The 27546-nt window shown below is 38.9% G+C and overlaps 1 protein-coding gene across 3 annotated transcripts in view; it reads right to left on the bottom strand.

Annotated features, from left to right (window-relative positions):
* Positions 1–27546, bottom strand: part of LARGE1 (LARGE xylosyl- and glucuronyltransferase 1) — a 186127-nt gene that overhangs the window by 134443 nt on the left and 24138 nt on the right. For all 3 annotated transcript variants that reach the window (XM_062491291.1, XM_062491290.1, XM_062491289.1), the window contains exon 2: positions 1122–1423. In XM_062491291.1, coding sequence (XP_062347275.1) covers positions 1122–1423 — 302 coding nt within the window. The remainder of the gene's footprint in view (positions 1–1121; positions 1424–27546) is intronic.

Below are 27546 nucleotides of genomic sequence, written 5' to 3' on the forward strand. Positions count from 1 at the left end.
AGGTTTGCTGATTGATGGCCTGATTAAAAGAAATGCCAAAAATCTCACAGTAAGGAATATCAGTGAAGAAAATTTCCCTCATTATCTGGAGGAGGAAAAATGAAAAACAAAAACTTAGTTTTCCTTCTTCTTATAATAATATTGCTTCCTTTTTTCTACACTGATGGACAAAGATATCCAACTGTAAGGCAGTAATTCATTTTCAAACTGTATTTGATATTTTTCCATCAAATAGAATTTATCTGAAAAGATAATTAGGATTCCGTTTTCCTCTCGCACTAATTTTCTTTCAACTTTTATCTTCCAAGTGGTAGCAAGCAAGATAAAAGGTGATATGGTATTACCCTCTTTGTAGAAATAAATGGAGGAAGTTATTTTTCATAACTTTATCAGCTGGGATTGGGACAAGGCCTTTAAGTGAGACTTTCTGTTTTGGATCTATCCATATTTGGACCTGTCACCATTCAGACATCTGACAACTAAGTGTCTGGATGACATCCACAGAAGCACCGACATAAAATGGGGAAAACCAAACCAAACCAAGCACTCCAAAACTGTCTCAGAAACAGATCACGTGCTCCCTGCAGCCAAGCACACCGCTTGTGCACAGCTCACACCCACAGTAACATCCACATACATGCCTGAAAGTCAGTCAAAAGCACAGCCTGGCTCCCTAAGCCACCATTTAATTAATCATAAACCCTGAGCTGTTCCAATACAGGCACAGAAACAAAGAAACAAGGCTTTTCTAAGCACTCCGGAGTCATTATTATTTAAAATACACGGGGTCAGTTTGCCACAGGTATTTATCAGCAGAGCTGTAGTGAAGTCAGCTAGAAACAAGGCTTTGATTTTTACATCAGGTTTGGGGACACAAGAATGAAGCAGACAAAAAGCCACGATGAAACAGTAACTCAGAAGATATTGTGATGGTTAAATGTGTTAAAGGTTTTTTTAAAAAAGAACAATAAAGAGTTATGTGAAAAGTTGCACGCAGCAGACCTTTAAGACACTGGTTTTGGAAGAGGAGGTTTCAGAGGAAGGAGACAGGGATCCGCAACGCCCCTGAAGGATCGCGCGTACCAAGCCTTGTTTCTGGCGGGTTCCTTTGGTGTCTTTACCTCGCACTTTTCCACCGCCGGCTGCTGGCCGCACTCGGAGCTGTTTCCCGCCACGATGCCAGCGCGCAGGCTCTCGCTGTCGCCCGTGCCCTCTTCCATGGAGTAGGTTTTGGAGCGGTTGCCGTGGCGCTGCGCGGGGCCCCGGCTCTGGGCCAGGCTGAGCTGCTTGCGCAGCACGCGGTTCTCCTCCTCCACCTCCCGCACGCGCACCTCCAGGCTCTCGCGCTCCCGCTGGCTCGACGCCGTGTACCGAGGGCTGTGCGGCTGCGACTCCGGCGGGGACAGCGACACCGGCTTCCCATCTGCACCACAAGGAAACAGAGCACTTCTCAGAACACACCTTCTCAGCACTCGTCAGAACACACCGGGGGCTGCACCTTCCGCCGATGTTGGTGCCGTGAGGCAGGGGTGCGTTTCAAGCACGGCCGTGTTTCGTGATGGCCGGGCCAAGCTTAAGCGCACGGTAAACCTGGGCAAATGCTGAATTCTACGAGCTACAGGTCCTACCAACTTTCAAACCACACCAAAAGATAAGCACGTGTTTCTTTGCTCTCACAGGGCTGCCTGCCAGTCTCTAGTCCGGGAAGACAGTCGAGAACGTGAGGATTTAATTCGAAGACAATTAATATACAGTTAAATATATTTTAGAAATGTATGCAAGATGAAATAATTTTCCTATTCCCACTTCCTCCACAGTCAAATGACAGCATTTTAGCAGCCATTCTGTGCCAAACAGTAGCCCCACCTGATTCCCATGTGTGGAACAGATGGGTTTTATTCAGCAGCACAGTATTATGTGCTTGCTGAGAAATAATAGGTTCAGGACAGAAATGTTCCATGCACATGTAGGCCAAATTCTGGAAAGTATTTTGGCTTAGAAAAAGTAAGTGGAAATTTGTAAAAAAGTAAAAAGGTTCAATTCAACACTTTCAATCAAAACTGCTCAAAAATGTTAAATCAAAATCAAGCTGAAGCAAAGAAAAAGACAGTGAGAGTTATCCACAGTGTCACAATTAGCAAGAAATTCCTTTGCAGTGATGATATGTGAGTATCTTATACTGAAGTATTTCTCTGATATAACTTTCTACTTGCATGTATTAAATCACAGAATTATAGAATTGTAACGTTGTAAAAAACCTTTAAGGTCATTGAACCCAACTGTTAATCCAGCACCAACATGTTCACCATTAAACCATGTCTATATCCACATCCATGTTTTTTGAACACTTCCAGGGATTGTGATTTTACATTTGCCTGAAAAGCCTATTCCTATGCCTGACCACCTTCACCATTAAGTCATTTTTCCTAATATTCAACAAAATCTCTTGTGACTCAACTTGAAGTAATTTCATCTCACCCTGTCTCTTGTTGACTGTAAGAAGAGGATGACCCTCATCTGGCTCCACTCTCCTTTCAGGCAGTTTTAGAGAGCAAAAAGGCCTGCCTCCATTTCTCCAGGGTAAAGTCCCCCAGCTCCCTCAGCTGCTCCTCACGGGACTTGTGCTCCAGACCCTTCCCCAGCTTCACAGCTCTTCTCTGGATATGCTCCAGCCCCTCGATGTCCAGAACTGAACACAGGATTCAAGGTGTGACCTCATCAGTGCCACGTACAGGGACATGTTTGCTATTTAATTATTTTTCCAGGGCAGAGTCCCATCGGTTTTATCAAACAAATACCACTCTGAGTAGTTTATAACACGGAATCATGCAGTTATTGTTTAGAGCTTCTCCCTAAGAGGAGTAGTACATTTTTCACCTACTGACTCAAAACTGTCTCCCTGTTACAAAGACCTGTTCATTGCTTGTTTTTTTTTTCCTTTTTCACATTTACATGAATGATGAGCAGTCCTCTAAATTGACTTCGTGAAAAAAAAGGGTATGGAAATCAAACCCTCAATTCTAATTTACATTGTTGAGTTATACAGGTATACATACTTCCTGTTATGTATATAAATCAATATCTTGATTTTTATCATCATTTAGACAGAATTTGCATTTTCTTGCAGGCTATCTCCTACAAAAGTTTTGTAATTTATTATTTTTACCATTACCAAAGTTTATGGATAAATCTGAGACTGAAAAACATCTCAAGGCAAATGCTGGAGTTTGGTCACTGACATCTTGAGACTTGAATGCTACAGCAAAAAGTTATTAAAAATTAAAAGAGATACTCAAAAAGACTGAAAATAATGGGTGCAGCAATAGGGAAATGTCAACATAAAGGACAGAGCCACACTACAATTAGACATGCAATAGAACACTAAGCCATCTTTGTCCACCAAGCTTGGAGGGCCTGGAATTGAAGTTGTGTTATTTCTCAGCTGCTGATACTCAAGCTAAGAAAACTAAAGACTCATTTGGCTGTGATTCTATTGCATCCCTGTTACTGGACAGCAAGAGTGTATTGTAGACACTCTCAGATAAAAAGAAAAACAGCAGCTTTGCTCACTCACAGAACAACCGACCTGTGTTGTTATTAAGATACACAATTACACTGCAAATCTAGCCAAAGACTTCAGGGGCTATCTTAACTCCTCACTTGGTGAATATCCAGCTGACACAAATGTTAACTCATCACTTCCTGCCTTTGTCACTGAATTCTGCTAGCTTCAAATAACTACCAGGCAATGCAGTAAGATATGGAAGTAAATCTCAGAACAACATGCATCAAAATTTCAAAATATGGAAAAAAATTAAATATATCTTTACCTATTCCACAGACATAAATCAACAGCTCATAAATGCTGCTTTGCCAAAATTAAAACTTTATATAGTTTTTTTTTTTCTCTTTTAGAAAAGGATACCATTTTGTATATCTGAACAATTGCAGGTATATGGATCAGAAAACCTCACCTGTTTCTACACAGTATTTAGAAGAAACTTAGTATTTAGAATAAATTTAGAAGCATACTATAAGAAAGGGACTGAAAGAAAATACCACCTCACTGCCTCAGACTGAAGCTGCAGCAGGTCTTTAAATGCCAGTAATTCCACTACTGCTCTCTCAGTAACTAAGCAGCTACCTAGCCTCTTCTTCTGAAATGTACAACTAGTAGAAATGCACTGATATACTGCAGAAATTATCTATGTTTTTTTAGAAGTTGCTAAGTCCACCATATTTTCTGGAATGATCTCTTCAGCTGGACAACTCATATCTTGTTACTAATACTGCTCACTATTCTCAGGTGTATCATCAAGTACTTGGTATATTTGCACATCCCAGCCCTCTGCTGCAAATGATAATGTGTCAATTCCAGGACCCATGTGAAATAAAAGTGAACAGAGTTTGATCTTAATATGCAGGAATAAAGTAATATTTTTCATAAATTCAGAGACTGCGTAACTCATAATTTTTGCACATCTGAGGCTGGCAAGGCTGGTGCCAGGTTACTATCTGATTTAGTTTTCTGTGTTTCATCTCACCTCCAAAGAAGGAGTAAGTAGATTAATGTTGGGGACCACAGATGCTTGATTGTGTGTGTTGCTTGGTAGAAGAGTTCAACTGATTGCACTGCACTTGAATTTTATAGTTTATAGTAACTGGCAGAGTGCTCCGAGCTGGTGTCCAGGCACTTTTTATCTAATCTAAATCAAAATAAAATAACATAACACATAACAAGGTCTGTGTGACTTTGGGACTGAAGATCTCCCAGGGAGCACTACAAGGAACATTACTGTGCTCTGAAGCAAGCAGTACACTTTTGAATGGTGTAATAAATAATAATAAAGCTATTATTTTTTATTCTGTATTTGGGATTATTGCTCTATTTTTGAACTTTGACAGTTTCAGATTTAATTTTTTTTTCCTCTGTCAAGCCTTTTACTTCAGACCTGTGCTAATGCAACTGTACCAATAAAGACCTGCAAAATTCCACTGTCCACAAAACAAAACCCAAACACAAAGCTGAATAATTATTTCATGGTGGGCAGCAGTCAATAACTTAGCATCACATCACGTTCAACAATTCAGAAAAACTGATAATATGTAAGGTATGAATTCTAAGAATTGAATGTTTCTGTATATGAAATCACTTGGATTTAAGGCAACAACACATTTCATGACTACTTACTTAAGCAGAGGGCTTAGGACACTGGACAAAATAAAGCCATCAGAAAGCAATCCAGCATAACTCATTTGAAAAGAGAAGGTCTGAACCAGTGACATTTTCTTTCTTACAAACAGAACTTAAAGGATAGGCATTAAAGCCAAGTACCTTGTTCTGTAGTTACCAGGCTTGGGAGAGGTGATAGTCCTGAAAAGGACCCAGTGGCATTGGAAAGTTGCCGGGGAAAGAGCCACACAGGAAAAGAACATTTATCCAAAGGCTAACTGGGTAAGGGAGAAAGAAACAGAGAGAAGGAAAGCAAAATTTTCTCTGATTCAGAGTAGAAAAGTGCAGAAGCAGGGATCCCAGGTTTTTCAGACAACCCTGATCTAAACTAAAATGCTTACAGTTGTATCGGGAACTGAGGCCCATAAAATAATGGAGCATGTTTTGGGAGGGTTTTTAAAAACATTTTACATTTTGTTTGCTAGAAAACACAAACTACTTGTGCTTTGGCATCGTTACAAGATCTAGAGGTTTCTATATGTTTCAGCAATTATTCATTCCCTGTCTAATGGCATGCAATGCCTTTAACATGAACTAACTAATAGCAGTGAACTCCAGGCTGCTTCTTAGGTAAGAGGAAGTCATGCTGCCCAGAGATAGTGTTTCAGCCTGACTACAGATACAAGATACTCCTCCATTTCACATTTGTTAATATTTGAAAATTCCCATTATCTTTGCCCTCTCTGAAGACTTGCAGTATAAGAATTTTAACCAAAAGCCAGTATTTTGCTGAAAGAAATGGGATATCAGGCAACCATGCTCATTACTCTCCCCCGATAATATAATATAGTAAATAAATATATATTATATATAAATATAATAATTTCAAGTTCATTGCAATTATTTTCTACCATATAAAGACCATTGTGGAGAACTCCATGGACCTTATGGGAAAAGTACAGATTGCAGTCAGGACTACAGAGACATAAAAGCCTGTGTAAGCAGATAAACTATCCCTTCTATCGTGGAGTTCTAGTTCAGCCTTAATCACCTAGCACTTTAGTACTCCATGCACTTCTGCTCAGCTGACTGCTCTGGTATCTCCTGGCTATCTGGGCAGCTATCAAAGAAGTCCTTTCTGCTGACACTTAGGTACTTCAGATATACGCCTCCATGAGTAGGTGCTAAGGCATCCCGAAGTGCCTATTCTCACACCTAGCACTTTTTTTTCTCCAACAACTTTTTGTGAGACATTGCAGTGATCTCAGCTGGAAGTAGAAAACCTTGCCCAAACAACCATTTTAACAGTGAAACATAGTCCAAGCAATTTACTTCACATCTGTGAGCATCAAATTTCTTCATCCTAACAGGATATGAAGCAATTAAAAGCTCATGCTTCTCATATGTCAGAGGCAGAAAGCTGTAACACCCGAAGATGATACAGTAAGTGCACTGAAGGCTGATGTCCACTTAACAGAGACAGCACAAGAAATAACAACCAAGCCTTTTCATACAGTCCAAACAAGTTTCCTCAGCTCTGACATAAGAACTTCTCCCATCATTAAGTCCTTCTCAGGATTTGGCATGGACAACACATGTTAAATCACATGTTATTTAGTTAGGAGAGAGTGTTTGCACTGGAGATGCCAATCAACCATAGGGCTTGGACTTAGTCAATACTAATCACACTTAGGAACTTCAGTGTGCTCTTTAAGTACTAAATTTGAGTTCAATTCCACTGCTGTTAAGGGTACTGGAGAACACATTAACATGGTTTATTGAACCCAAGCCTGAACCATTCAATTCCACTGCAGGTCAGCCTTACTTGAAGAATCACGTTATTGCCTGCTGTCCACATACAGGAAGATGACCTTTTTCGTGTCCTTTCTTTGAATAAAATACTCCTCTACAAAATAGCCCTCTACAATCAATCAGTGGATTCATTAATTAAACATATCATACACAAAAAACCTCCACCCACAGAGCACCAGACTTGCAAAGCATATTGAGTTTGCTTGGCCAGGTTTTGGGCAAGAGGGGCTCCAGGGGTGTCCTTTGTGTGAAGTTCCCAGAAGCTTTGCCCATGTCCCAGAGAGCCAACGCCAGATGGCTCCAAGATGGACCTGCTGCTGGCCAAGGCTGAGCCCATCACAAACAGTGGTTGCCCGGGGTAAGAAGTTACTACACAGAAGCAATTGTAGCCAGAGAGGAGAGGAGAGGAGTGAGAACACGAGAGGAACAACTTTGCAGGTACCGAGGTCGGTGCGGAAGCTCTGGTGCTCTAGACACCAGAGCTAAGATGTCCCTGCAGCTGTGGGAAGACCGTGGTGAGGTAGCTTTGCCCCTGCAGTCCATGGAGGTCCACAGGTCCCCGTGGAAAAGCATATGCCAGAGCAACTGGATGCCCAAGGGAAGCTGCCACCCTGTGGGGAAGCCCGCACTAAAGCAGGCTTTCTGGTGGGATTTGTGACCCCTTTGTAGGACCCCTTTGTACATGGGAGGGACCCATGCCGCAGCAACTTGTGAAGAACTGCAGCCCGTGGGAAGTACTCTCTTGGAAGAAATTTGTGGAGGACCGTCTCCCATGGGAGGAACTCCACGCTGAAGAAAGGGAAGAGTGTCAGGAGCAAGGAGACCACGTGTGATTAACTGACCACAACCCCCATTCCATGTTTTCCCTCCCCCTTACAAGGAAGAGGGAGAGAAAATCAGGAGTAAATTTAATTTGGGAAGAAGGTGGGAAAGTGGGTTTTTTAGATTAAGTTTTGTTTCTCATTACCCTACCGTAATTTGATTTGGTAATAAATAGAATTAGTTTTCCCGAGTTTAGTCTGTTTTGCCTGTGACAGTAATTGGTGAGTGACCTCTTTCTGTTCTTGTCCTGACCCATGCACTCTTCATTATATTTTCTCTCCCCTGTGCAGCTGAGCAGGGAAAATGATAGACTAGCTTTGGTGTGCACTTGGTGTCCAGCCAGGGTCAAGCATCCACTAAAATCAAACACTTAAAAGTTTGGAAATGTGAGAATGATGGTCTCCTGCATAATCTTTGCTGCCATCCCCTTGTGTCTGCTGACAAGATCATTAACTGCATGATCACTACTTTATTTCCAAAGAATATAAGCATCACTGTGTGCATAGGATAGATGGTGATCACAGCTGTTTAGCAGGTTGTTTCAGCTCAACATTCTGTTTGGGACCACACATACATATCCCTCTTATAAAAAAAAAAAATACTTATTTATTCCCTCACTGGCCTATGATGCTCATTACTATATATTTTAACTCAGCACAGGGATCAGTGACATATCTTTCAAAGTTATTTAAAGGAAAGGTGGTACTATCAGTCCCTCTTTTACGGTCAAGCAAGAAGTTTTGGGGACTTTAACACTCACAGAAAATATCATTATTGGATGCACAGCTGAGATGGTTCTGATACAGTTTTTCAACAAATAATCACCTTTTCTGCACTCCAATTTTTCAGAGGACAGCTACATATGCAACAGGTATAAGTTAACATTTCTGTAATGCAGGAGTCTGCAAGCAGGAAATCCAGGAAATGTGGGGAAAAATACTTAGCAGCCATTTGCAATATCTTTGTCTTATGAACACCATGTAATGAACTTGATGGTAGAGACAGAAACGATTCCTCGGGGCAAATTTGACTTCATAAATTACAAAATTGTCCCCTGCCTTGTTCATGACATGACTTCCAGTCTCTTAAGTAAACTAAATGGAAAAGAAAAATGAAGAAGGGGTCATGCTTCAGAAAGGGTTTGCAGTTGCACCATCAGTGATGGCATCATGATGTAGAACTGCAGGGAGCTGTTTATGTGCTGGCTGAGCAAATGTGATTCTGATAGGGATTCTCCAATAGGGATGGTAAACAGTAAAAGACACCAGGTAAAGAAAAAGCATGGAACAACAGAATGCAGGAAAAAATAGGGAAAGAAAATCTAAACATAAACATACTTCTTGGAAACAGATGTGACTTTTTAAAAATAGGTTCTCTTCTCAAAAGAAATATTGGCTCATTAGCTAGTTATGAATGTTGGTTTATTAGCATATTCAAAACAAGGGCCTGTAAGTCTTAAAATATTTGCTCATTTCCTTGTCTAGAGTACAATAACTGGGGTTTTTTTTGTTCATTCTTCTCATTCTTTCTTTGCCTGTTTCGCATTGCTTTGGCAATATATATGCCTCTTCAAGAAAAGGACTAAAAATAACATTTCCCTCCTTTCCACTGGCAGCAGAGATGTAAGAAAATAATATCTTATCAGAGTGAGCACTGAGGGAAAATAAGATTTTATCAGGGACTTGGCTTGACGAAGATAACATGTTATCAAGAGGGAACTTGGCAAAGATAACACATTATCAATATCAGGAGTAAAGCTTGGGGAAAATAATGTCTTAATACCTATTAGATTCTAAATAAGCCATCTGTGCTCTTGACAAATTGTTATTTTCTCCAAGTCCCATTCCTGTAAAGATGTTGTTTTTTTGGCAATCCACTTCTTTAGCAGTTGGGAAGCAGGGGAGAAAGAGCAGAAGAGGAAGCACCACCTCCCCAAAGGTAGAGGGGTATTCTCTTTCTTTTCAAAAGCTTTGCAGGCAAGTCAAGACTGTCAATGTGACATCCAGAGAGACTCCCACGTGTAGACCCTGAAGGTGCACTGCAGGGAAATATCCTACAACAGCACACTGCAGAGCATCCCGTGACAGGAGGAGAGGGTCAGTGCCCCTTCTGTCCTCTGACCACGCTACTGGGCTGTGAGATGCTGCCCATAGGATTTTTGGCAAACACACTTCTCTACAGAGGCAATGACTGTCTATGCCTTAGCAGTGACTTTCTGTCATACAACCTCATCACAATTAGTAGTATACACATAGGGTACAAATAAATGAGCCTTTTGAGGTCAGTTACAGACATAAATCCCCGTTCAGTTAGAGGTTACCATTCCCACAGCTTAAGCTGACCCAGTGGGTCACACAGTGCTTCTCACCTCTTGCAGTGCTGCACATCCAACTCAGTTTAAGCTGGTCTGAGCCAGCCCAATTGCCTCTGTCCTGAACATTCCCCTCTACCACCTCCACCGCAGGGGTAGGGACAAACCACTGCCCGGAGGGTGCCTGTGCCCTGAAGCTGAAACCTTCTGCAACTCAATTATCAATCTTTAGAGTTTCAATCTGGATGAATTTAAATAAACTGTGGCACCTCCTGGAAAATGAGAAATCCAGTTCCTAGTAGGATGGACTACTAAATGCCTTAAATGGCAGAATGTGGGTGAATGTCACTGGTTATTCATAGGAATGGCCAAGCAGGGAATAATTAGAAGGGAAGCTGTGGAGGGCCTGTAGGAGTGTGATGTGAATAATAAAGCACACTTAGGAAAAGGCATATGAATGATATGTGCAGGGTAAGTATTTGTAGCCAGCTGAATTTCCCTGGTGTACAATAGGAGTGGGAGGGAAAACAATGGAATTTGTTAATCTGAAAATTTCCTATGGAGAACAGCATCTCTTTTTTCATTAACCATTTGGATATCCTACACCCTGGTACTCCTCTCTGTTCAGGTGTGAGCTTTGTGTTAAGGTTACCACTGGCTCTGATATAGCAGAAGGTATAATCAACAGCAAGCAGGCATTACAGCCTGGTAAAGCATGTGCCCAAATGTGCAACTGCAGCTGTACACGGTACTGTGACTATCCTTCATGGCAGTGGGATGTAAAAGACTGGAGCTATTCTATGTTGGATCCTGCTCAGTAACAAACTGTGGAAGAGATAGGAAGAGGGAAAGCCGAAAATACATCATTTCACAGTGTTTTTCAGAAGGACAGAAAGTACAAGAAATAAGAACATATAAGCTTAGAAAAATATCTGTATCTATGTCTCTACAATTGCCACAGTAACCACAAGCTAGAGACAAGCATGCTCAGTGCAAGTCTAGTAGCAGTCAATTCCAATTCTGTTGCTGATGATTAGCCTCAGCTGCTCATCAATAGAGGCTCCAGCTGATAATTATTAAGTTAAACTTCTGAGCACTATTTGCATATGTAAAGCACGCTTTCCCTGCCGAAGCAACAATGGATGCTATAATGCATTTCCTGATTGTACAGCTCTTTGGATTTGGGGAACCTGGGCAAGAGAGTCTGCTTTGCATATCTTTCCTCATCCTCATCAGGGCAACCATTCAGAAGAAAAGCACTTGCACAAACTGGCATCTACAAGCTACAGTGGAAAACACTCCTAACCCTGCACGAGAGAGAAAAAAATTAATTTCAACCAGAATAAGAATACAGAAGACAGCACATTCCTCTAAACATTTACCTTAGCTTCCTTACAACCTAAAACCATGCAACAGCTGGCCTGTGACAAGGTAGCCTGGTCACCTTAAAAAGACACACAGTAACTCCAGATTTGGTCCATTAGTTCCCAGTGACCTCCAGATATGGAGGAAAATTCAGGATCATTATGTGATTCTCTGCTAAGCTTTTTTTCATCTTACTTCCTCCAGATCAGGATTTGATTTCCTGCATGGGATACTTGGTCATCAGTAACAGTCACGGCCCCCTGATGAACTGTAATGTCAAGAATACAGATAAACACATACCATGTGCAATTATATTTATCCCTTCAGTTCTCCACGTGCTCATAATTCCATGACTGACAATGTCAGTCCAGATCTGCTTAATACCCAAAGAGTTCAGAGGCACAGTCTCTTTAGGGATAATGAAACATGGAAAAGAACTGGGAAGACTTTTATGGAATCTATAAGAAAACTACCTGTGCCTCCATGCAGCCACCCTATCACTTTGGTTTGAGTCTATTGTAGACTTACTATTAACAGACCTGAATGTTTGTTGTTTTTTTTTTTATCAGACAACAATGAACAGTAAAGCAAAAGATCTATTTAAATGATGATAAAAAAAAATGAAAAGGTAAAGCAAAGCAAACCAGAAGTTTGGCTTTAATTAAACATGGAAGGGAGGTCTAAGGCAACGGTCAGCCTCTAGGAAAGCAACTCTCTTTTAAGTAATAGTTTAAAATGTGGTCAATAGTAAAATTTGTGTGCCTTGCTGGAAGTCACCTTGTAGCAGCTTTACAAACTATTTCCAACATGGACTTTGAGCACATACACAGAAATGCTGCAGTATTAGTTCAGGCTGGTTGGTGATGCTGAAACCTCCTCAAAAGCTTCTTATATCCCTTACTCTCCCTTGGCATAAAGATGCCATCAGAGAACCATGTGCTGGTATTTTGATTGAGGCTGCTAAAAAATAGACTGAACAGTAACTGAGCATCAAGGACTGTTCAAGGATAAATAAGTAAAAGCATCCAAATTCTGCACCACAGCATTTCTTCCTTAGAAGTACCAAGATGTGTAAAAACTTGTACCAAGCACCGAGATGTGTAAAAACCTTCAAATCTTATAGAGCTCGAGCCAAGCCAACAAACAACAGATAAGAACACACATATATAAAGTAGTAAAGAACAAATTTTCAAATCAGTGATTGCTCTTCTTTATAAATGTATCTGATTACCCAAGCAGACATCAGTGTTACTCCTCTGATGACATAATACTACAAAAGTTACTAACATCTTTCAGTATTGAGTCTTCTTTTCTCCTCACACATTCTCACCACTTCATTTGCTGTGCCTGTCATTTCAGCCACTTCAGTCCCAAAGAAAAGTGAAGGGAAAATGAAAATAACTGCATATTCAGGACACATGAAGGCTGATCAGTGCTATGACATTTATCTTCACTTATGACAAGAGATAAAATAACTCAGGAGTTAGTTTTCTATCCTCCTCATGAAGAAAAATGTCATACCAGATCATCATGTACTATATACAGCAAAATTGCTAAAACACTTTGCAGAGGAAAGAAACATCTCACCAGTGATACAGATGGTGGGTTACATGTCATGGCTATGACATCAGAAATGAAACATACATCATTTTAAAATAGTAGATGTAAAAATAAGTCATGGCAGAAGAAACTCTCCTACAACAACAGTACATAAATTAGCCAAGGGCAACTAATTAGATTATTTGCAAAAGTTAAAATTCTATTAAATAGCAATGAGTTGTTCATGGAAGTGCTTTCAGAACTAGCTTCAGTGTGGCCAAATATCTGTCCCAGGGCTACAACACATTTTTGGTGATCAGACTCTATTGACATGTAAGACTGAACCTTTTTTTACATTAACTTATCCAATATATACCTTTAAAAAAGTATTTAGCTTTAATATATTAGAAATGCTCCTTCTACAAAGACATAGTTGGTTTGTAAGAACTGATTTTTTTTATTAGATATATCTGATAGCCATATCTGGTAGACAGAGATTTAATTTCTATCAGTGACCTAAATTTCCTATATACATGAGGGTATTACTCTTTTTTATTATATTCTTGTTTTGTTACAAAAGTGAAGACAGCATGTCAGAAACATAATCCTGTTTCAAGTAAGCAAAAGGCAAAACTTGGTGAGTGATGAGAACAAGCACAGGTCTGACACTGCACGGCACATGCATGCATACAGCACGGTGCTCTTAACCATTTTTGGTTAACCATTTTCTTGCACCACAGATACAGACACTGCTGTACTGTGCTAGGTCAGAATCTGGGCCATGTCCCCTGTGCCCCACCACAAACCTGCTGAGCTTCCTGTGAAGTAAGCAAAGGAGATTTTTCATTTTCAAGCAGCCTTAAGTTTATTAAGGTTAAAAACAGCGAACTGGGAGCAAGACTCAGCTGTTCTGCTTACATCTTGTAACAGAGGAGGGGTATCTTTGAGACTAATTCACGTTTCTGCTGTGGTGCACAGAAACATCTTAATGCACACTTAGGATCTTGAACTAGATTTCTAAAGAATGTGCATACTCTTGTGTATGGCAACATTGAGGTTAAGCCCTACTGACATGCTTATTTACTATTATAAAATAAAGTTACTTTACTCAATGAGAGCAGTACAGCTCAATATTGACAGGATTTGCATGGTTTTAAGGAAACATTTCCTCTTCTTTTTTTCTCAAATAGATTTCTAGTTTCCCAAGTTTTCATTACCTCCAGGTGTTCCCCTCAAAAGCAGTATATGCTGTATGAGGCCTCTTTAATAAGTACAGACAATGTAGGATTTTTAGGGATGCTTTTGTGAGGTAGACTGGATGCAGGGCCAATGGCCATTGCCTTTCTACAGTCATGCAAACTATGAACTAACTGATGTCTATGACAAACTTTCATGTTGGAGTAAAGGGAAGGCAAAAGTGGAGGCATTTACAAAAATCACTGTATTGTGTTGTGTCTAGAGGTCAATTACAATCTTACAATTGTCCTTTATTCTGTTGACAGATTTTCACTCGAAGTATCTCTCCATCTTCCTTTGTTAGTGTAATTATAGGTTTATTCACTTCTACGATTTGAAATATCTTTTATCTTAACATTTATGTGGAATACACAAAGACGGGACCAAAATTGTTTCATATTGAAAAAACCCAGATTAACACACCTTACGCCTAAAGAACAATCAGACACACAAAAAACTAATACATCTGCTACGTAACAAAAACTCTGCAACTGTCAAAGTCCTTTAAAGGTCAAGCAAAAGGAAAAAATCATATGAGGGGAAAAAAGAAGAGAGGAAAAGGTGGCTTCCTTTCTCATCTGCCCCTATCTTGCTTCAGAAAAAAGGAAGGATCTGAGTATTTTTAGTTATATATTCTGTATACATTTGAACTAATCCGAACATGGGAATCAGCTGTTAAGAACTGACAAAGGATAAAGTTGAAGACTAATGCTAAACAACACTGTTTCCATCACCCTTCTTTACTCTCTAAGAACAGGCTGCTGCAATACATATCCTTATGGAAAATAAGGAATCATGGACTTCTCCCTTCTAAATTATGACCATCGACCCAGGAAAAACTGAGGCAGGCAACAGACTAAGAACACTTCGTAGTCCTATTACTACCAAGTCTACTTTCTAAATTATGCTTTCTTCTGGTCGTAACTAACATAAAAACAGTACAGATATTGAGTTATGCCAGCCCTTACATTATGCTCTCTTCTGAAGAAGATCCTGTATATCTAACATTATATAATATGTATCCTGTCCCTTATGGTAAAATTCCAATAGACAAGACATTTGAATGTGATTTCTTATGTTTTGAGAGAGCCTTTCCTCTTTTGAGAAACTAACTTCATCAGGTACATATTTAAAATTCACACTAGCACCTTATGCTAGCAACTTCTATGGAAATTATTTGGTTTCTTATTTGATAAGCACAAATATTTACTGTGAATTCCATCAGACAATGCTTTTCTTTCTTCTCCTGAATAATCTGACTGTATCCAATCAACAGGGAAAGTTATATTAAAACTGTGTATTTAAATTCTTGCAATTTTTTAGATTTATTGGAAAGTCAAATTTTGGAGTTACATGAGAAAATATCAATGCTATTTGCTTGTTTCTTTTGCATTAAGATCTCACTTTCACCCCTGCAGCAGAAGCTGAAAAAAAAAATCACCAATCATGTTGAAAAAAATCAGAAGACATAGCTCTTAAAAATGTATCATTTTAGATACAACAAATTATGCCTTTTGAACACTTTGAACTAGCAATGCAAAAATTTTGTTAGGATTGTTCCAATGCCTTGTGCTTCACCATGACAGCAGATATGTCAGCTAGGATGGGCAGATGGAAGGGCCAGCACCTGTGACAAGTCTGTGACAGCTATGGTGCAGCCATCAACTGAGCCTAAAGAGAACTAAGACAATCTAAGTTGTCAGGCATTTAAACTTTCAGGACTACAGAATTACACCTAATAAATGAATACACAAAATTAACAAGTATTTATCACCAACTTGAATTATTGAGGGTTTGGGATTTTTTTTTTGTTGGAATTAACCTTGAGAGGGCTTTGCAGGCAAAGTTTTGTACTGAAAAGTGTTATTTTCACTGCTCACTCCCCAGTACACATAATGGGGTTCTCTCGTTCTATAAACTGAGCATTCAAAAGGTGTCCAGATTTCGGGAAAAAATGCTCAAATGAAGGTAAAATGCTAACATTTCTACTCTGTCCCACTATAGTGCTTAAAAAGCTGAAGTTTAACTCTGCCAAGCATATAAACCTCCAAATCTGTTAGATATCAATTACCATGTATTTAATTTCACAGCTGTGCCTTTTCCATTTTTGATTTACCACCACCTCCTTTTTCTGCTTCTCTTGTTCAAGCCTTTTGCATCGGTTCATAATCAGGTCCTGATGATCCTCAATGCCTTGATTTCAGAGCCCAGCATTCCCTAATTCCTTTCTCCATTTTGAAATTTCTGCAAATTCCATCTCCATCCTCTGTGTGGCTGTGCAGACTGTAATCCCTCATAATAGGCTGATGCTGATCCTGCTCTATGGATTAACCAGTGTAAAATGCCTGTGTAATGAATTCATACCTTCCAAACTGAGCAGCCCAGGTATATCTAATCTAACCAACTGGCTTTTATCAGCTGCACACAAGAGATGTGAAAATCAGCTTAATTTCAAGCTTCAGTCACATAGCCACAACCATGTTATTATTTTCTGTATTTAACAGAATGAGCATCTGTGAGGAATTCTAAGGTACACTCTGTAGTTATACATCACTAGATTTGGTATGGCTCAAGAGTCTTTGAAAACTGTGAAATGACAATATTTTCATGCCTGGTTTTGATTATTTCTCTTAAAAAGAGAAAGGGAAGAAATATTGCTGAACTTCAAGTGCAATTTTGCTGCTTTCTTCTTGTGAAATCTGTATTCCCATGCCAGATGGTGTCTGAGTTATCAAAGTTATTACCCTAAACTCAATTAGGGAAGAATGAAAGTAATTAAGTGGGGTATGAAGTGACAGAAATATTCAAGATATAAAGCATCTAATATAGGTGAGGACTCTCTAAATTAGATAGAAATTCATCTATAAATGTAACCTAAAACAGAACAGCTTGAGCCTTCACTTTCAAATATTCTATGACATTGTGCAAAATTCAGCACTTTCTCAATTGGGCACAATTCCCAGTGACACAGTGGCTGTAGAAGGTGGGAATAATTTATTTTTTTTTTCTTTTTTGAGAGCCTATTACTAGCAGTCACCAAGAAACTCTGAAACAGTTATGGTTCAAAATGTTCCTGTATCTGTTGTGGAATGGCTTTTCAGGTTGTTTTGTCAACCCAGGAATGCTTGTTTCCTCTCTTAATCCTGGCTGGTTTGTACTCACCACAGCAAAAAACCTATTATAGCAAAAACATTTTACCATAAAGCCTGTGAAGTAGACACCACAGAGGTGCTGTTAACACTTACTCTGCATTTCTTTTTTCTTTCCCTATTTGCTTTTTCTTCCATGAATTAAATCTAAAGTTGGCACTGAGCTATAGGTATGACTGAGAACTGCAGCTATGAGTTTTAAGATGAAGCAGCCAAAAATTATTTTTAACCTACTAATGACAGTCTACTTATAGGAGAAATACGTAAGAAAACCAATGAAAACCAATCTTTTTTACTTACCAACAGTCAATTCTGCATAGCTTCAACTGACAAGAATCATGTTCATGGATAAAACTAATCAGGATTATTTGCTAGTGCTCTGCAGGCTGTTCACTCGTTTTCTCTTTAACAGAGAGATATACAACCAAATTCTCAAGATAAGCGTAGATGAAGGACGGTACAGAAAATATTATTTTGTTCTGGAATGCTCAGAATTGGAGCTGCATGGGTGAAAGAAAAACACATACTGCTTTAGAGAACAGGGATGTAGCTCACGCTACTGCCACAGGTAAAATCCCTGGCCAGAATGGGAACAAATTTAATCCAAATAATGCTTCTATCTCTTGCTACTCCACATACCATAACATAGCAATAACATACTATGCCATTCCACACCTAAAAGTATATAACATGGAATGAAGAATTCCAAGTATAAGCAAGTGTAAGTTATAAAATACCAGAAGTACTTCTGCCTTCATTTGCCTCACCTGTATACAGCACAAATAAAAGCACAAAGCACTCCTGCATGCACTACCAGATGCAAGCCCTAACAATGGTTCCAGTTTGCGGGGCACTGGCCTGACAAACTACAGTTCCATGGTACATGTGATAAGAAAGCACTTTCCCCATCACCATAAAGAAAAGACTATTTTTAATGCAGACTACTTAAATGATGGTTTTAGCACAGCCTCTCAAAGATTACAAACTTACAGAGGAAGGGAATGCAGCAGCTCCTTAGAAGGAAGAGCAGAAGCACAAGCAGTGAGTATGAATTTCCTAAATGAGTTGGGGCACAACCTAAGGGAATCTGCCCTCAGACACATGCTTTCAACAACAGTGGCACACGCTTTTCCTGAGCAGGGCTGCTCTCAAAGGCTGCACTGGGACCAAAAGCAGAAATATTCTGAAGACTCAAATTTCTTCAGCTCAAGAAAGAAAAAGAAGGCTTGGAGCACATTTGCAGCAGAGCTGTCACTTGCAAGTCTTAGAAAATATGATCCGTGACAAGTAAAGCTGACTTATGCCACTGGGAACAACAAAAAATGCATCAGGAAGAAATGGAGAAAAATTCACGACTGGAGACTTCTGTCTCTCTTGAGAACTGATTCACTAGGGTCAAAATAGGACATTATGGAGCATATGGGACTGCTGCATGTATGGTACATGTCTATTAAAGGCTTCTAGAGGGAAATAAAAACATCCACCTGGAATTGCTACCAGTTCAGCTGCAACACCTCTGGAAATGCAGTGACGTGATGGCTTCATGAGCATTGCAGGTTAGGACAGCTAAGGCAATGGCACTTCCAAGTGGTGTATGAACACTTTCCTCCTGTGCCACAAGGGCAGCATAAAGGGCACTCTGCAAATTGTTCCCTTTTTGACCACCAATAAATCCCAATGAATGCATCTTGCCAATTGAATTTCAGTGCTTGGAGAATTCTGAACCCAGGGCACAGCACAGTGATGGGTTTATATATGCCTTCAGGAAAAAGAGCTTAAACTATGAGTGCAATGGAGTATGCAGAGAGCAGCGAAGCGCTGCTCCGAGAAACGTGAAAATCAGTAACATGAGGTCACATCTCATATCTTGCTTTGTAAAATGGAAATAGCGAGAAGGAGGCACAAATCCAATTTGAAATAGAGAACATCAACCAGAAAAATAAAAAAAGCATAATAAAAACCAAGAAATGGAGCTGTTAAGATGGAGATGTCAAAAATACCTACTGGGTTTGAGATAAGCATAGCAGATGCTGGTAGATGCTGACCTTAATTTCAGTTTTACTAAGGAAAAACATCTGGTAGACTTCTGGTTGATTTGTTGTTAAAAAAAAACAAACGTAAGAGTGCACAAACTCTTCAGACTTCTCAATTTTAGGGAAACCTAAAGAGCACATATATTACTAAACTCACCTCTTCTGGTTTCAGGGGACAATGAAATCCTAGAAAACTAGTACCTCAAGCTTTTGTAATGTTGACTTACTCAGAGATCTGAGAAATAAAACTAAACCAATAAATATATTTATAGAAGAGCAATTCTCCATAAGAAGTGACATATTCATCAGCACTTTCTTTGAGAGAAAAAGAAAATTACTAACATCAGTAAAAGCAGTGGTGACTCCCTTTATAATTCAGATGAGGGAGAATCCTACCACGCATCTAGTAGGCCAAAATTATTAAGACAGTGATTGAGAACTCTTTCCCAGAACAGCTTGCTCTGCCAAATCTATATTTTTATCTTAATTTGAAATTGTTTTATTCCCCAGCTGTCAAGAAAGTCTAGCAATCAAAAACTTTTTAATTTTCTTTTCTTTTTTTCTTGTTTCTCATTCCCAATTCCAGTGTAGACTGGGAGAAGGAAGAATAATGAGACAGAAAAGCACTCATAATTATTGTTTTCATTGAGGTGATAGAGAAGATAAGTATTATTTAATTATTAAAATCCCCTGTGTTGGTACTTTGCAATGAAATTCTATCATCTGCAATATTATTTCTTTATAGCTTTCTACCATTTTGTAAAAAAAAAAAAAATAAGGTTTTGGTGATAACATAGATCTTTAGAATCATATTCCATTAAAAGAAATAGTCACTGAGGAGACTGAGAGGCCCAGATTTCATAGAAAATGCAGGGAGGTGCACTTTTAGGAATCCATCCTTATTCAAATTGCTTAAATAGCATTAAAAATAAAGTCCTAACAGACTAACTTTGCTCTTGAACATGAGATTTAATATTCTTTTGAACATGCTATCCCCAAGACTTATTCTTAACCCATTCTGACAGGCAGGTACCTGCCAGTGCTCTGTGAGCACACAAGCCTCAGGAAATGCAAGGGCTGCTGAAGGGAAGGGAGAAAAACCAAAAACCTGAAACAAGCTTTTTTATTCCCATGGATCCTACTGAAGGGTTTGACTATATCCAGTTTTTATTTTGATGTGTACTGCAACAATTTGACTTGGAAGATGTTCATTTCTGCCTTACATCTATTATACTGAGAATGAAAATCCTTCCAAAGTTGAAATTTGAACACTCTTTCCTGTTTTAATAAATGAGACAGGCTAGTGCCCTGTCCTACTAGTGACCATCTCCTCTGTGCAGCTAACAGACCAAAGCATTTTCAGTCAGCTCTTAAGTGTGAGTTTTGATAAATGTAACCTAGTTTTAGGGTGCTCCATTCATCACAGTGGCTCTAAGGCCACCTGTGCTCAGAAATTTCAGAATCAGAACAGAACTTCTTGAGCTACCATGGAACAGTTGTGTCATCTTTTAGAGAACAGCAACAAGCAGCCTCACAAATGAAACATCTTTATATGGTGGTGCACTGTGGATATGAAATACTAACAAAAAGATTTTTGGAAGAGTTCATTAATTTCTTCTTAAGTAAGAATATTGATTAAAACTAAAACAGCTCGCTTCACTAGCTCTAAATACAATAGGAGGCCCTTAGAGTACTTTTTTCCCCCACCAGAGTTCAGGAAAATTAAAAACAAAACAACAATCTGTAATCATTTACAGTATTATATTAAAAGTCCTCTTATTTGGTAACAAGCAAACGACCAAATCCTTGTTCAGGGGATTTTTCAGGCTTTCAGACAGTACATCTAAGCTTCCAGAGAGACTTCCTGAGCCATGAAATGGGGTATGAAAATGTTTAATCCCTGACTGAACTGCTGCTATCCTTGTGGAAGCACTCTGAGTACATACAGTTACACCAGAAAAAATTTCATGTTCACCGGCACTACATTCCATTGTGGGGAAGCAGCTTACTGTATCAATACACAGAAGCTTTTTTTACTGGTCCAGTTGCCTCTGTGCTGGAAATGCTTCACCAGCACAACATACAAATGATTGTCTGCTGGGGAGGTGCTCTGAGAAAACACTCCTTAGACCACTGCAGTATTTTGCACTTTCCTTCCTTAAGATTTCTATAAATAGCATTTTTTAACCACCAGCAATTTAACATATAAATAAAGCTTGGGAGATGGAGTGGGATTTTTAGAATAGCAGTCATTAGTTACAAGAGCAAATAGGCTGTGCTCATCTTCCTAAATCTCTCAGATACTTCTGAACCTGTTGTTTGGGCCTATTTCCCCAGCTCCTAAATCACCTCGGTACAACTGAAAAGCAAATTCGTAGTCAAAATAAATAGTCTTCAAGACTTTCAAAACAGGATGGTCAAGATTGTGCCTTTTTAGTTAATACTTAAATTTTAACACAAATTAGCAAATAATTCCAAATTGTTCAGCTAGTTTAGATTTCTAAACATTTTTTAAAATAACAGATTTATTTCTGATATGAACAGCATTTAATCCAAGCACAAAAACTACTGGATACCCAAAATCACCGATTTGATTTTTTCCTTTAGATTATGTATTTTCCAAAACATTTTGTTGAGTTTGTAGATTTTTTTTTTCAAGCTTTTGAAAGCATAAGGACCATTTTCCACCTAAGTTAAAAAGATATTGGCCAACAATGATATTAATTTGTGAAGGTCTGCTGCTTTTTTTTTTTTTTTTGAAAGAAAGAGCAACTGTAAGAAAGAAATAGGTATAGACTGCCTGGCTTTAGGCAGTGGCAAAAATGGTAGAGACAAAGATCATTTTGTCAGAAAAACAGCACAGCTTTCTGCATTTATTGTTATTACTTATATGAACATATTTTATAAACAGAACTACAAACATTATAGAAATAGAAGATTCTGTAAGGCTCAGGTTAGCACTAAACGAGTACAAATTGGGAATTTGCTATACTGTCTTTCTTTTACTGTTTTTTCTTACTAAGTTCCACAAAGACCAGTAGTTCAAACTCATACGATAATTTTGGTTAACAATATAGCAGAAAAGCTGGAAGAGAGACTACATTAAGCACTTGCTATTTTGAAGCAAAAACTTTACTTTAAAAGTTATCACAGATGGCATGTACTGCTGCAATGTGGTATTGTTTGTATCATGGGGTCAGCTGCCAAAATAAAGATTTAGACACACAGTTGTACAAAAAACAGATCAAGAACTGTGGGTCCAAAATTTCCTCGGCTGAGATCCACTTAAAAGAGTTACCCTAGGGGCTACAGTAAATATAGAAAAATCTGCCTTTGATACCACTGAAAAATGCAACTGAATTTTTCTCATATTTGCATGACCATGGTGCTGGGCTGTGGATAGAGGGCTATGCAATAATCTCATCAGTACTTGTGAAATCCACAACTTATAAAATCAGAGTGCAAGGAATCTGATTTTCTTGCGAGGAATCAGCTCCAAGTACAATATTCTGTATCTTTTTCAGTTTAAATGAATTTCATGGCAGGATTGGACAAAGCCATCTGCTGCCAATTGTGTTGGCAAGTGCCAGCATTGCTGCTGGCTGCTGCCAAAGCACAGCACATTGCCATACATCTGTTAGAGCTGCTGCAAACCAGCAAGCTTCAGAGCATTGCTTCCTCCTCCCAAACTCCCGGGGGACAGAACGTGGCCAAAGTGCCACCAGCATGGCAAAGGTGGGAGACCCCATCCACAATTCTGGCTGCACTGGGGAGCAGGCAGCACCTCTCTCCTGGCTTTGTTCCTCCCTCTTGGCCACTGTGAAGGCAGAGAGAACTGTGCCAGTGTCCAGCAGACACGGCCTCTCTTCTGATCCTTAACTACCTGTCCTGTGCTAGAAAGGCTGCTGGTAGCCATGGGCTATTTCAGCTTGCCCATGCCTGCTGGTAGCCATGGGCTATTTCAGCTTGCCAGTGGCAATATGCTGAATTTAGCTAGGCCATCCTCCTCCTCCTAGAACTGAGGTCAGGCTGCCAGACAGAAAATGGTCTGAGTTGTTCATCTCCCTCCTTAATTCAGGGGGTGCCATGTAGGCACCTAGGCAGCTCATGAGAACTTAGCTCACATTTTTAGGGAGGATTTGATCAGTGTATTGTGAAGCATGCTGAGAAGAGCCTTGAAAGCTTCTCCAAAACACATTGATGAAATTTTAATTTGCAGTGGAGCTGGGAGTGCAGAAGACACATACCCAGTCCTTGTGTCAACCACTGCCAATCATTGAGGAGAACCAGATAATAATGAACTCTCTTAACAGGAAACAATGGAGAAGCATCTAACAACACTAGTATTGATTTGAAAGTCACATCACGAGTTTCAAAATAATTGGTGATATTCTCCAGGCTCTCACAACAGCCATAGTGGAGTTATGTAGCAACTCAGGTAATAAGTGAGAGCAAAAATATGCTAAGCCTGCTAATGGTAGAGAAAAACTAACACGTAGATCCCTAAAGGTTTAAAAATAAAAAGAGTAAATAAACCTTCCACCTCACCACCCATCAAGATTTTCTGAAACAAGTCCACTGTTACCAATAGTAAAACTTCCAATTTTCTGATATGGTCTCTTTCAGTCTTTGTAAAATCACAAAAATAGTTATTAAAAAAAAAAAGGCTAACATGCTGTCACAGCTATTTTTTTACATTACCATGTTTAGCAAATACAGGCAAAGAGGCCAGACTAACTTCCCTTTTTTGTGCTGATCTGGTATATTATTAGAGGTTTCCCATCAAAACAAGCATCAGAAGAAAGGTCACAAAATACACAATGAAATATTGGTATGTTCTCAAAGAAACTAGTTTTTAAAAAGAGAATGATTTCTTACTGATTAGCCTGATTTGCTGGATTAGAAAAAAAATCAGTCTTCAGTGCATTTACAAACTTGCGCCCTAAAACATGTCAGAAATGAACACAATATTATGTAGACCTTATGCTTAACAGAGAATAAATCAATCCAAGTGGACACAGATTATTTTACAATGCACACTCTCTGAGCAACAAAGAGATGAATAGTGGGTTAAGGAGAGAGCAAAAAGCTCAAAACCTATTATCTTTTATTACAAACCACTATGAATAGAGCCAACAACCACTAACAGCAGACACACCAGTCCTACATGATTTACAGGTCATAAAGACTCTTAGACAGTATTAAATGAATTAAGTTGATTTTTAGCCAGTATTAACTACTACCTAAAAGCAGAAGTATCCAGTCAAAGAGAATCCTTGATCTCCTCTGCTGCTCAAGGTGGGGAGCTCAGGAACCTGAAGCCAACCTGACAAACCAGTGAGAATCTTCACCTAGCTGTCCTGCATCAGAAAATGCACTTGATGTAACATGTCCATTTGTATTTCTTGGTTTGCATTGTTTCTAGGATGCCAGTAACTAAGCCCAGTAAACATGTACATGCATGTGAACCATTAAGAAGTTACAGCAGGCAGTGTGGTTATTCAGATGACTGAATTTATGTAAACACTTAAGTTTATGCAGAATCAGGGTCTTGTATCTTAGAATAGGACGTAACTCATTTTGTATCTTACATATTCAGTGGGAAACAAGCTGTGAGTGCAGTCTTGGGGTTCAGTATTTAAAGTCCAGAAATTCAAATTCATCCATGGTTCTCACAGTATCCACTGCTCTCTCTAGTTGCACATATGTAGTGTTTTGCATTGCTGTTCATGGTAAGAAATTTATGCTCTGAAGTGTATGTAAACATTACCAACTTATGTTTCCCACAGCTGCTGTAACTCTAAAGTTCTTGGCTTCTGTGCATTTAAATTAACAGTCATAGCAATATACCAAAGCCTCTTGTAGCACTGAAATTCAAGTCTAGGTAATTATTTTACAGTATATAACCAAAACACTCATACTGATCTCCTGCTCAAATAGCTTTCCTTCTCAGAACATTCTGAAGTAACAGTGGCAGGTCACTTACTGCTACTCCTGCACAGCATCTCATCTACATACCTATCATTTTCTCAACATCGTGGGGGTTTTTTTCAGCATTATGGACACCTGCCCTTGTGAAAGGTCCTATTCACAGCACCTGTGAAGTCTAAAGTTGCCTGGATGAAATCACCCACTCACAGAAAAAAAAATCCAAACAAGACAGATAACATTGTTTTATCCCCTATCCTTCATCAATTTCTACAGCATTTAAATCAATACCTTTGTACCTGTCCCCTCCTCACCACGAAATAAATAAACTTCTAAACAAAGAAGTGCTGGATACCTCAACTCAATAGGTAACATTCCTAAAGTCAGAATTGGCAAAAACAGGAACAGAGAATAACATTATTTCCTGTTACAGTTAAACAGTAATTGAATCATATTTGCAAGGAAAATTATTTTCTCCTGGAAAATAAGCAATTTTCTCAAATAATTTAATAAGTCTTGCATAGGGTCTTCATCAAAATGCAAAATTCTATCCTGAACAGCCACAGTCTGTGAACAACTGTAACCCTTTTAAAAAGGACATTTAGAATGGAAACATTTTGTCAATCTCAATTCTTTATGAAAAACACTTCAATATTTTCCTATGTGTATTTGTAGAATATATAAAAAATGAAGAATATGGAATACTGCTCTGTTCTGGTGATCTTTATTTAACTAGGAACTCAATATGATGAATTATGCAAAGACCTACAGAATGGCCCAAGTGCTGGAAAACCTATTTCGGAATGAACAGCTGAAGGACAGAAATCTACTCAGATAAACAGAAGTATGGCTAATAGGCAATTTGCTCATATCCTTTAGAGACAAAGTAAAAAGTTCATTCCAAAAAGACTTCCAATTTTAAGAGAGTGGTACAGGAACCAGAGATTGATAACTGAATTTTCAAAAATAAAGTACAGAAACACAATCCAAATCTTGAGCAAAAAAAGTAATGTAGCATCGACATAACTCACCAAGAATCACCAATAATTTTCTGTCTGCATATTTTAAAATCAAGGACAAGTTTTTGTATAGGGCAATTAAAAAAATCCTGTGCCCCATGTCATGCAGAAGACTCCAACTGCATCCTTTTGCCTGGCACACCAGAAATTTCCTTAATGCCAATAATTTTGGTAAAGGACTAAGAGAACACAATCAGAGCTAAAAAATGTGCATCCCAGAGCTCACTGATAGCCCCTGTCTGGAGAGCCATATTTCTGAAATTTCAAAGAGGAATTTGGAAGTGCAGCAATCCAAATGTTTAAGGTATGTGAACTAATGAAATTCTACCCCCCTTCCACTGTGAAGGCTGCCACAGCCAAACTCTGCATTCATCTGCTGCCATATCTCATGGCACCAAAATGTACAAAATCACACAAAACTTACACTTGAGTTTTACTGGCCACAACCAAAGTAAGAAAGAAGTAATATAAATGTTAATGAGATTATGTCTGTTTCTCTTTATTTAAAAGCCAGACTAATCCCATAATCCTAACAAACAAAAATATTAGGATTGCCACAATTACAACATCACAATGTCCAGATGGTCTTGTCTGTGGGGAACAAGAAGAACAAGAGGCTTTACAAGTTAAATTCCAGGGAAAAAGTCCAAGTGCCAAGGAAAACTAAGACAGACTTACTTTTGGAGGTGTTGAAACAGTGACTTAACTGCAGTAAGTAGCAGCTATTGCTTATAGAAAAATTTCAAAAGGGGTCTTGGAGCCAGATGATTCAAGATAGAAGGGTTGTCCCTCAAGAAAAGCTGTTGATGCTTGACTAAAAAAAATGAAGGAAGCTAATATGCTGACAAGAAAAGATGAGAAATACATCTATTCAGCACATACCATTACTTGGAAAGCAGTGAATGTTTGGCAGACTGAATTAACTGAATATGACCTTTTTCCTTATTTATAGACTTTATAAAATCTGTAAATTTTTTACACAACAAGCTCTGTGATTTGACATAATTAGTTGCACTGCAGACAACTTTAAGACTTGGCTTTTGTTAATAGGAATGTAAACCAGGATGTCTTCTATCCAGTGGTCCATATTAATAACCAGGGGAAGACAGTGTGCTCAAAAATAAAGGAAGGAATTTGTGCCAGAAACAGCCAAGAGCAC

This window comes from Cinclus cinclus, chromosome 4 (assembly GCF_963662255.1).
Source record: "Cinclus cinclus chromosome 4, bCinCin1.1, whole genome shotgun sequence".
NCBI lineage: Eukaryota > Metazoa > Chordata > Aves > Passeriformes > Cinclidae > Cinclus > Cinclus cinclus.